This window comes from Momordica charantia (genome assembly GCF_013281855.1).
Source record: "Momordica charantia cultivar OHB3-1 chromosome 6 unlocalized genomic scaffold, Mcharantia_2.0 BLBB01000006.1, whole genome shotgun sequence".
Classification (NCBI taxonomy): Eukaryota; Viridiplantae; Streptophyta; class Magnoliopsida; order Cucurbitales; family Cucurbitaceae; genus Momordica; species Momordica charantia.
Window position 1 is genome coordinate 3653737 of NW_028275164.1, and position 12425 is coordinate 3666161.

The following is a 12425-nucleotide window of genomic DNA, read 5'->3' on the forward strand; positions in this document are numbered from 1 at the left end:
CGATAGTAATTTTCAAGTTAATCTTTTTTCTTCGAGTTACTTTATTGTTTAAAATGTTTCAATTTAATCTTTTTATATTTATTTTTTTCCTATGATACACTCTCATTATATTGTTGGTCAACTTTGAGGTTAGTTGATAGATCAACTTATTGACACCATACTTATTTAAGCAAAAATATTGGTTGAAGGAATTAAAGAAAAGTTTGTTAAAATTTTGGAAGAGGAACTGAAATCTAGAGGAATTATAAACTTTATTTTCTTTCCGTCATCTAATTTCGTCAGTCCATTTTAATATTCACTAGCAACAATGAAAGGTACAGTGGAACAATGTTATTAAAATATTAGGGATTAAATTAAAGAAATATCCAGTTAAATTATAAATGAAATTAGGTTAAATTACAAAAAATACCCTGAGATCTTTTCATTTTGTTTCAAAAAAAAAAATACTTCCTCTCAAAAGTTTCAATACTACCATTGATCTTTCATTAACGTTTTTAAAATACCCTTTAAACAACCATGTGCATTAATATTTTGAACAAAAGTTGGCAACATAGTCTAGAGCAACGTTACAATAAACATAAAAACTTATTTGGATTAAGTCTGAAAAGAGAGTAAATGTGGAAGAAGCTGATATCGTTGTTAAAAGAGGAATTATGTCAAAATTAGTTAGACAATTGAAGAAGCTATTAAACTTTAACATGTGGGAGTGGGTGTTTGAACAAATAATTTTTTGTCCGAATTACATGCTTTTAAGCTAGTTTCAGGTTGGGGAAAAAATTTACACACTCTCCTGACAATGAAGAATGTAGATTTTTATGATAAAATTGAGACGTTAATTGCCATGTAGACTTCAACTTTTCGTTTCAAAATAGTAAGGAACGTTTGTTTGTTTAAAGCGTGTTTTGAAATGTTTATGAAAGATCAAGAGTAGTATTTAAACTTTTAAGAGAATAGAGATATTTTTTAAACAAATGATAAATTTCAAATGTTTTTTCTTTTTCTTTTCTTCTCTTTTTTGTAACTTAGTCATGAAATTATAAAGAGAAATGGATAACCCAATGTGACAAAATGGACCGACAAATAACCATATGATCAGTCGGTTTATTTGGTGCCTTGCGTAACATTACGTTGTCTCTGTTCATCAACCGAATACGACCATATATGCTTCATCCCATTCCCAGTAACGACGAAGAGACTGAAAGGGAAATGAAATAAATTATTCATTTAAACATCAGTTTTTTTATTCCTTTCTTTTTTGCATTAATAAGCAACAATTATTCATTCAAATTCCACTAGTTAATCGAATCAGATCAGATCCATATATGTAGATGGATTCCTGCAGATGCCATAAATCCAAGTGCACCCATTTGATAGATTTGCCATTCATGATGTTTTAATCTCCGAGAAATTATAATTAATATCGTAGTACTGTTAATGGATACAGAAATTAAAGAATTATCATTTTAATGCAATTTCATGATTATGAGATCATTATTATTTATGCTATTAAGGTCAATAATTTATACGCAAATTCCAACATGGTTTAATTGTAATTAATGGTTGAACTCACATAATAATAATAATAATAATTTAACGGTTGTCATTTGTAAATATGACTCTCTTTTCCTTGTACATTGTCTGAAGCGATCAATGTCTAAATGTAAATGAGTGACAGCCGTCTATTACAAATAAAAATGCGATTTCTTACTTTGTGATAGTCATGAAAATCGTTTTAATTACAAGATCATTACTAGAAACCTTTTATATGAAAAAGTAAGTAAATTTTGTATTTATTCATATCATATAGATGGTACCCAATAAAATGGAGGAAAATTCTGAATTGTATTACTGCCACATATTTATATACGTGGAAGTAGAAGAAAGAGCCACTGTACCATCTTTTAAATTAATAGAACTAGATATCAAAAAAAAAATAAAAAAAAAATTAATAGAACTAACTGTCAACTAAAATAATTACAGCCAATTTCCATTCATACACGTAGTGTTCATTAGACAATTAGACAAGAAAGCAATTAACAAAACAAAAAAACAAAAGAACAAAAGTAATTGAAGAAGAGTTTTTTATTTTATTTATGTGTATTCAACCGTGTCAATTCTAACCTTTAAATAGATGAGGTAAAACAACTAAGTTTAAAAATATAACAACTTGAAGATTTTGTATAACAATATTATACCAATATTAACAATATCAACTTAATCGGATGAAAACCAACTTGACCTCTCCCGACTTGGGTAGCATGTTCAAACTTCTTAAATACGATTAAATTATTAATAAATCAAAAAATTTAAATGGATGAATTAAGATAAATTAAATCATTTAAAGCGTGTTTGGTTCTCAAGTTTTCCTTGATTTATTAAATATAAATTTGTTAAGAATGAGTTGTTAAGTGTGAGTCTGTTAAATTTGTGTTTAAATGACCTAGAAAATAGGTTTATTGATGGGAGGAACACCAAACATATCCCAAACTTCTCCCTCCCACCAGTCAATTGACCGAAATAGACTGACAATTGGAGATATTCACGTGTTACTTCGTCTGCACATACTGGTTTGTACACGAATGCATGAGTTCTATATCGAGTATTCAGTAAATTATAGACCACTTCAAATCTGTGTTTTTTAGAGGGATAAACAACTCCGATCAAAAAATAGAATACGATCAAGATCGATGAGTCAAATTAAGAACTATGATCTTGAGAAGGACATGTTAAGAATCTCAAATTCAAGAAAACTCATAAAGGTTTATAAATGGGCATGGACTACTCTCAATTAGATTATTATTTTCATGATACTCCTCGCAGTCTCCATAGGATAATGTATCTAATACAATTGTCAACTTAAATCAAAATGATTTAGAGGGAATAAGTTCAAATCTCGTGATAACCGTCTACTTAAGAATGAATTTTTTCTATATTTCGTCTCAAACAACCAAATATAGTAGAGTGAGATTAATCGAGATAATGAAACTAGTTATTATAACAAGAATTATATTTTTATATGTAGTTAGGATGAATTGCAATAGTCTAGTTCAAACCCAAAAAACTTAGACCCGAATTGATAATCATTTTTTTAGTTTTTGTTGTTTTCAAAATTAAGCTTATAAATACTATTGCTATCAACGTGTTTCCTGGTTTTGTTATCTACTCTAAAAAAGCGTTTTAAATCTAATAATTTAAAAATTAAAAAGTGTAGTTTCTATCTGTATAGAAAAAATCATAGATATCTATAGATATGTGGCTTAAGGTGGTGAAAAAAAGGAATGATATGCATGAGGCATTGGAATTGTTGATTGCAAATTGTGGCGTATTAAATCTAATTTATAGGTAATTAAATAATTAATATGTAACCACAAATTAAAGTGGGATTCTAAATCAAGTAGTTAGCAAGTAGCAAAAGCTGGATGCAAAACTCTACTCTAATATATCAAACTGAGCCCAAAGCCAGCTTGCAAAGTAGGTAAGTGTATGAAAGGAAAAGTAAAATGAAAATGACCTTTTGGGTTATGGGGCCAAATTGCATTAACTACTTGCAACCAATGAATGAATTTTAGCTACTCATCCAAACTTTAGTATTCGCTCAAATAATCCGATTGACATTATAATTCGAGAAGGTTAGGGAGACTGATTATAACAAAGTCGGAAAAAATAATCCTACTTTCACTGATACAAGCTAACTTAAATAATTATATACCCATTGAAAATCAAAGAAATCAATTATATTCGTGTCGCTCTCAAGAGAAGAAAAACAAAATTTTGTGGCAAAGAAAAAATTGTAGGAAAGTAAAATCCTTCGGCGTAGGCCTACCAACTCCTGCACCATAGACACAGATATTTCCATATGCTCCTCTTCGATGTCTGTCGTATTATACTCTGATTGATGTACGGGTGTTTTTTACACCAAGAAAAAAAAAAGTATCTTCTTTGCTTGGCTGCTAAAATTAATTCGGAAAGGAAAAAAAAAGTATATATATATTAAAGTCTGTTTAGGAGTGATTAGAATTAATGACGGTTAAAAAAAATATTTAAATCAATCGCGAAAGTGATACCTTCAAAATTAATTTAAAATGATTTTAAAATTAATTTTTTAATTTGTTAAACATGATGTATAGCAAGAGAAGTGATTTTGACAACGATAAAGATAATTTTCTTTGGTGTATTTTGATGGACAGTTTTCTTATTTTTATTTTAGTTTCTATAATTTGCCCTCGTGCATTTTGCGTGTGTGGATGAGCATGAAGTTAGGTTGAATAATAAATAATAAATAATAAATAATTGAAGTGCAGCAAGCTTTTCATCAGAAATATAATCTCTTAGCCTTTTACTTCTAAAGTACAGTTACTACCATTATTGAGTTAGATGGGGCATAAATAAATTAGGGTTTTCTAGTTTTGGGTCCCCTCTATGACTTTGTTATTTCATTGCAAAGTTAGGTAATTATCTAGTCCCGTTCGACTATTCAATTTTCTTGTTTTTCTGTTCTTAAAATTATGCTTGTTTCTTTTATAATTTCTTTAATATTTGTCACATTTTTTAAAGTAATATTGTTTCAAGAAATTAGATCTTTTCCGACCATCACTCAAAATTTGATAACTAAAGTTATTATTTCTTTCTTGGAAAAACAAGAAAAAAATATTCTTTTTCTCCCCCTTAGGTTCATTTTTCTTATCTTATTTGTCAAAATTTTAATGGTTTAGTTTGTAAGTATTTTTCTTTTGACAAATAAATTAGATTTTTTAGTAAGTTTTTAAAAACTACTTTTGTTTTATTTTTTTTAGATTTCGAAATTCTGTTTGAAATTTGAAAAAAATAAAAAAAATAAAGATAAACCGAACAAAGAAACGCATAAATAAATAAACATAAAACAACAAAACCACATTTGCTTTAATATTCTATTCAAAGTAAGCATTTGACATACAACCTTCTTAAAAGTAAAACGTTTTTCTAAAGTTAATAAAAATATTTCACACTAATTATTCACATAGTAATAAATACTTTGAAGTAATTTAAGAAAAAACACTTAAAATGGTTACATCTAAAAGGACTAATAGTCTAAAATTCTTTTTATTATTAATTTTTTAACATTGAAAATGCAATTAAAATGTGGTATTAGTAAGATAAGAGAAATATGTAAATAAACAAGGGAAGGACAAGATACCTAAGCCTTTTAAGCGAAATTAAAAGCGATGGAATTTGGAGTAATAGAGATAAAGTGAATGAGATGGAAAGGGAATTTGGTTAAAAAGAATTGAGAAGAGGCCGAGGGTTGTGTGTGCATAGTGAAGATGGTATGGTGTCACACATTCAAAATCCCATGCACATTATATTGCCATCTGTGTCCACCTCTGCATTCCCAACCGCCTCCCCTCTCTGTTTTCCCCTTATATAATCCCGCCTCTCCCCCAACTCCAACTCCAACTCCAAACATACCAATAATTATTGAGCCCCAACAACCTCAAATATCCAATGCCTCCTCCTGCTTTGTCACTCCTGCTCTTTCTGACTCTCTCTGTTTCCTCTGTTTTTGCTGCCAACTTCAACCAGGATGTTGAGCTAATTTGGGGCAATGAACGTGCCAATATCCTTGACGATGGCCACCTCCTCACTCTCTCCTTGGACCGAGCCTCTGGCTCCGGCTTCCAGTCCAAAAATGTTTACCTTTTTGGCAAAATTGAGATGCAGCTCAAACTTGTCCCTGGAAACTCCGCTGGCACTGTCACCACTTACTATGTATGAATATAAACTGATTTACTTTATCCAACCCAACCCAACCCAATTGCCTTGCACACACATGTTTCTGATTTAATATATATATATATATATATATGTATGTATGTATGTATATTTGTTTTGTATGCAGCTTAAATCCGAAGGGTCGACGTGGGATGAGATAGATTTTGAATTCTTGGGGAATTTGACTGGTGACCCTTACACTCTTCACACCAATGTTTTTACCAATGGCGTGGGCAAGAGAGAGCAGCAATTCCACCTCTGGTTTGATCCCACTACCGATTTCCACACCTACTCAATCCTCTGGAACCCGCAGCGGATCATGTATGTCTTATCAACCAATCATGTTTTTAAATTTGAAAATTTTATTTTGTTAATTTCGGTTAAATTGGGGTTTGTTTCAGCTTCAAGGTGGATGGCACGCCCGTCAGGGAGTTCAAGAACGAGGAATCCTCGGGCGTTATGTTCCCAACGAATCAGCCGATGAGGCTCTACTCCAGCCTCTGGAACGCCGACGACTGGGCCACCAGAGGAGGGCTCGTCAAGACGGATTGGTCCAAAGCTCCCTTCACCGCCGCCTACCGGAACTTCAACGCCGACTCCTGCGTTTGGTCCGCCGGCGGCTCCTCCTGCTCCTCGGGCGCCCCTTCTGGCCACGGATGGCTCTCCGAAAACCTGGACAACACTCAACAACAGAGGCTGAGGTGGGTGCAGAAAAATTTCATGATTTACAATTACTGCACGGACGCCAAGAGGTTCCCGCAAGGCTTCCCTCCCGAGTGCTCTGTCAACGCCGGATCCTAAATTTGCCCCACGTCGCGTTCCCTAATTTGCTTCCGCCCAAAGTACAAATTATACAATATAAAGTATATTGTATGTATAGAAGAAGATCAGATCATACATGCGTAATCTTGCTTTTCATGCCTCATGTACTCTGTTTTTCTGTTGCTCCTTCATCTTCCAAATCTATTTGGAAAAATCATTAATAATAATTGTTAGTTTTTTTTTTTCTTTTACATTTTTGCTACGGGAATTAATAAAAAATTTCCGGAACAGGAACATAGGATATGAAACTGGCTCTTTAACAACAATGTCCAAATCTAAGAAGAAGATTACTCTCTTGACTCTTTACCGTTAACTCCATTAATCAATCCACCCACTTAGCTTAGCTTTAAATTTATAAATTAAGAATGAATGAATAAAGTTTAAAACTAAAATAGAATATATCAAAGTGTAAAAGCTGAAGATTATCATGGAAAGTAATTTTAATATAATATCTGTAGCTTGTCAGGAAACCTTTATGAGTCCGATTAATAAATATGATAAGGTCTACGTTCCTTTCAAAAAAAAAAAAAAAAAAAAGATAAGGTCTACGTTGACTACTAAATAATTTTGTGATGAAGTCACGTGACGGCGGCATGTCTATCTTAGTATACGATTACTTGACTATATTCTGGTGCATGTTCTAGCTATTATCATAATACACTAGAATTTCCTACAAAATAAAATACACACACAATTTGTGAAAATTGAGAAAATAATTGTTGATGCAAGATGCTCCCCTGTTTCTATCGAACCATTGTCATGATCGTGAATAGTCCATTTTCTGAAGTCATTTCAGAAACACTTCCTTTCTGGGCCACATGTACAGAAGACACAGACGTTGATATGTGAACCGAAGGTGGCGATTTCCAAAATAGAAAAAACAGGGGAAAATGAAAATGAAAATGAAAATTGTTTGCAACACCGACAAAATTTTACAAATTTACACTATACTGCTCAATCTCTTTTGCTTTGTCGACTTCACTGGAGTTGAGGAAGGAGGACAAATTTGCAATTTGCATTAGAAGATCAAATGAAATGAGACACCATAATTTGTGTAACCACCCATTGAAATTATTTTGTTAAAAAGTTGTATTTTTATGGTGTGTGGTGTTGCTGACCGACACTCCATTAATGGCGATTGGACAGAAACAGAGTTTTTGAAATGAGATTAAAGGGAGGGATGGATGGGAAGTCAGGGGATAAGCAAGAAGGTGAGATTAAAGATAAAAGCGGTCGCCGTCGGTGGTGCTTTTTGTTTTTTTGGTTTGGTAAGGTGGGAAATTGAACCAATGAATTTGAGAGATTTCATCAGAATAAGACACTGCACAGCTAAGGCCATCTCCTCTCACTTCGAAAATGACATATTTTTCGTATATTCTTGAACCAGCTGTTTCCCCATTGCAATGCAAACAAACCACCCCATCACATTATCTCTTTGGTTATATTTTCTTTTATTTTCCATCTAAATCCTGAACTCTTATCCATTTTTTCATTTTAATCTCTTTTATGAACAAAACGACTTGTGTGATTCAAGGGAGATAAACTTATATATCCAAAGTTTATCAATTAAATCAAATAAGTTGTTGCTTGTCCAAAATTTACAAACTAAATTTAACTCTCAAGAACATGACCAAACTTCTAGGTTGGTTAGATAAGAGTAGGATCATACCTATGCAATTGAGAGATAACATCTCTATCAATTACATCTCTATTAAGACGAAGCTTTTTGAATGAAATTAAAATCAAAGTTTACGAACTGTGTTAGGAATATTATCAAAGTTTTACCTTGACTAAATATGAAAAAGATTGACACTACAATATAGAAAAGAATTTATCTTTCTCGATAAATAGGAGTAAATTATTTAATGTGGCTACCACATAGGGCGGCTTCGTACTAAATCTGTATATACATGGTAAAATTATAATTTATGAATTATATTGGTAGCAAGTAACCAATTCTCAATTTTGCCTTCAAAAAATCGGGATTTTGGGTTGGGCCAAAATAAGAAATAAGAATCGTAAAGAAGCCGCCTAGTTTGCTGGGTAGGGCCTACAAGCACACCCATGACCTGGGCCTACATTCACCAAACCCAACGTGGGCCTACCGCATCACCGCCTTCCTCTTACTTTCTGACTTCATCTCAATCCACAATTTCCCCCCACATTTAACATTCTTAATTAATGGTACATATGATTATATTTAATAAACCATATTATAAGATTAAATTACCCATTTAATTTAGTGATTAAAATATCCCTACTTTTGCTGAAGAGTTATGGTTAGAATTCTTTGTTCATCCATTTTCATGATGTAATATTTAATTTTATATAAAATTAAAATATAGAAAATATTTCTTCCTTAATAATCAAGGTGTAATTGTTAAGACATCTATTTTCCACAAAATACCGTGAGTTCAAATTTCCATATTTATATATCTATATATTATATTAAAAAAATATTATTTTTCTCTCTAGTTTTTTTCCCTTGAGAAAGATATTTTTCTTTCCGGTTAATACCAAGAACATCATTATATTCTTTACTAGAATATTTTTTTTCAAAACAAATATTTGTTTTCTTGTATTCAACTCCTCCCGGTACAAAGTTGAGAGGTAAGTAGCAATTAACCCCTGCAATACAATTAATACATGAATATTATCCTTTTAGTACATAATAATACTTTGTCAATTGGTTCTTTGTTTAAAAAAAAAAAAACTTTGTCAATTGGTGAACAAAAATTTTCTACGTACTATCACTAAAATTAGAAAATACTTAAGTCATAAATAGTTGGTAGATATCTTATGCATACTATATCAAATATTTAAAGAGAGAAATACAAAATCACGGTGGATCAGCTTATTAAAAATGTTGTGAACTTACATTTCTCTCACAGTTTTTAAATATTACGTCATTTTTCTGTTCTCAAGGAAGAGTGCAGAACGGCATTAGTGAGTAGTGACAGTACCACAAACAAAGATTGTAGCACTCCACGGGCTAAGTTTAGTTTTCCATGATCCTTCCCCTGCTTTTGCACTGAACACATTCCTCTTTTCACTATAAATTAAACCCCAAAATCCCATCACTTCTACTTCTCACCAGTTGGTTGTGTCTCATTACAAATGGCTCCCACAACTCTACTGCTGACCCTTCTCTCTGCCTCCCTAATTGCCCTCTCCGCAGCCAACTTCAACCACGACTTTCACATCACTTGGGGAGATGGCCGGGCCAACATTCTCGACAATGGGCAGCTCCTCACCCTCTCCCTCGACAAGGCCTCCGGCTCCGGCTTCCAGTCCCAGAACCACTACTTATTTGGAAACATTGATATGCAACTCAAGCTCGTGCCTGGCAACTCCGCCGGCACTGTCACTGCCTATTATGTAAAGCCTAAGCCTAAGCCTAATTTTTTGCTGCTAAATTAGCTTAATTCTGATTGTTTTTTTTGGCAGTTGTCTTCCAAAGGGTCGAATTGGGACGAGATAGACTTCGAGTTCTTGGGGAATCGAGCGGTGACCCCTACACTCTCCACACCAATGTGTTTAGCCAAGGCAGAGGCAATAGAGAGTGCTATATTATTGACAGATAATTTGTATTTGACTTTTCTTGGTGTTTTTTAATCAACTAGGTGGACAGGTGTTGGTGACTCAGCTCAAGTCTTTTTATCCAACTCATATGGGTATTTTTACCCATCCAAACAAATTCGGTTCGGGCTTTTTATTCAACTGGGCCTTTACCCAAGAAGTTTGTTAGCCACCTACAGATAAATGGTTGTTGGGGTGGCAGAGTGTGGTGTAGAGTGGGTGAGAGAGAGTGTGAGAGAGATTGCAATGAGAGAGCCATTTTTGTAATAGGGTGACGAATTCTTCTTCCATCCTAGGGTTCTGATTTTTCAATCTTTCTGGAATTTTTGTGGGAGCTGGGTACTGTCCAAGAATTGGTGTTTAGTGGCTGTAAATCTCCATAGGAGTGCATGAAGAATAGAAGCACTGATTTGAAGAGAGTGTTGCTTCGATTCTTTGTTTGAGCTGCTGATTTTTTGATCATTGTTTAATAGGATGTAGATCTTCTTGATCGAACCACTTTAAATTTGTGTGTTCATCTCTTCCCTTAAACTCCTCTGTTTTCATCTTTATCGTTCTTTAATTTTGTTGAACACTGTTTTGGTTGGACTGCTGTTTAAGATTAAACTTTCTATTAGCAAATTAGATCTAATATTGTTTATCAGAGACCAACAATTTCATCTCTGGTTCGACCCCACCGCTGATTTCCACACCTATTCCATTCTCTGGAACCCCAACCGCATTATGTAATTCACACCTGACGCACCCATCTTACAAACTTTCTTTATTCATGCTTACAATTTCAGACACAAAATTGGAACTTTAAGAATACCCATATTTCAGATTTTCTGTGGACGGAACTCCAATAAGGGAATTCAAGAACTGGGAGTCGAAAGGGGTGGCATTTCCGAAGAGGCAGGCGATGAGGATATACTCGAGCTTGTGGAACGCAGAGGATTGGGCGACCAGAGGAGGGGCGGTGAAGACGGACTGGGCGGCGGCTCCTTTCACGGCGTCTTACAGGAACTTCAGGGCCGAGGCGTGCGTTTGGGCGTCGGGGCGCTCCTCTTGCGGCCCGACTGGGAATCCCAGAGCAAACTCCTCATGGCTGTCCCAAGAGTTGGATTCTGCGAGTGAAGAAAAAATGAAGTGGGTGCAGAAGAATTACATGATTTATAATTATTGTGCGGATACCAAGAGGTTTCCACAGGGCCTCCCTATGGAATGTAAATTGCTTTAGACATAGGGAGCAGTTGAGTTCTTTGATTGTTTGTTATGTAATGTTACCTGGTTTTGTACTATTCTCGTTTTCTTTTGAGGCAGGATCAATTTTAACTTATTTCCTCTTCGGATTCTCGCGTGTCTAAGTCCGATCAGATCAACCAGAGACCAATTATACAATGACCAAGGATGAAGGAGGAGAAGGAGTAGGAGCTAGCCTGCGCTGTTTCTTTGCAAAATTGTGCTCAATTTCATATGTGGCAATTCCGTCAAGATCTCTTCGGTAACCTCCACCCGGCATAACTGCATTTCAACCAACCGACTCACTTGCCTCTCCCAATATTGGGGATGAGAACTCATGATTTGATCTGCTAGCTTGAATGTCTGGATCATGTCGAGAAGAGAAGGTTCATTCCCTTCTCTCGAGGTTGGAAGAAAAGGCTACCGACTTGGCCTACTTTAACTAGGCTATTCTTCCCGCAACTTATGCCCTAATTCCCTTCTTTTTATTATAGTTTTCTTCTGGACCCTTTAGACCAATGAGTCACTGATGAGGGTTAATATACAAATATAATATATAAATATACTTAACATGAGTAACTTAAGAAATACCTTATATGTTTCAAAATAGCACAAAAAATACCTTATATGTCTTTAGAATGGGCATCTAGGATAGTACGCATCTTAAAAATACTAGGTATTCTAATCTCCTATGGAACAAATAAGAAAACCTTATATTTGTGTGACAGATATTAAAAGGGTAAATGTAATAATATTTTTGGTATATTTTGAATGTTTCACTCACAGTTGCACAAAGCGAAGAAGAAATAAATGGCAGGAGTTTGAAACTCAGATCTCCTGCCTTATATATCCCAACTAAGTCCCAAAAATAGAGCCACTGGACAGATCATGAGCTCGCATTCTAAGTTCGATTGAAACAACGTTTTTCAAAGACAAAATTAGACAGGCTGTACAACAGTTTGTTTCCTTTTTCACTTGGAAAACTACCCGATTTTCTGTGTCTTTTTACTCAATGCATACTTTAATTTGAATATTGTGAATGTCAACTATCGCTT

General features: G+C 34.1%; 2 protein-coding genes across 2 annotated transcripts; both read left to right on the top strand.

The window, feature by feature from the left end:
• The first annotated feature begins 5354 nt into the window (after positions 1–5354).
• LOC111007155 (xyloglucan endotransglucosylase/hydrolase protein 22) lies at positions 5355–6761 on the top strand. Its single transcript, XM_022279391.2, has 3 exons — positions 5355–5745; positions 5876–6069; positions 6150–6761. The coding sequence occupies exons 1-3, from the start codon at positions 5482–5484 to the stop codon at positions 6547–6549; spliced, it is 858 nt and encodes a 285-aa protein (XP_022135083.1). The 5' UTR covers positions 5355–5481; the 3' UTR covers positions 6550–6761.
• Positions 6762–9523: 2762 nt separating this feature from the next.
• LOC111007410 (putative xyloglucan endotransglucosylase/hydrolase protein 23) lies at positions 9524–11429 on the top strand. The gene is given in 5 exon segments (XM_088125505.1): positions 9524–9948; positions 10018–10069; positions 10072–10132; positions 10794–10874; positions 10972–11429. Coding segments are annotated over 5 exon segments (852 nt in total). The 5' UTR covers positions 9524–9687; the 3' UTR covers positions 11369–11429.
• The last annotated feature ends 996 nt before the right edge of the window (positions 11430–12425 follow it).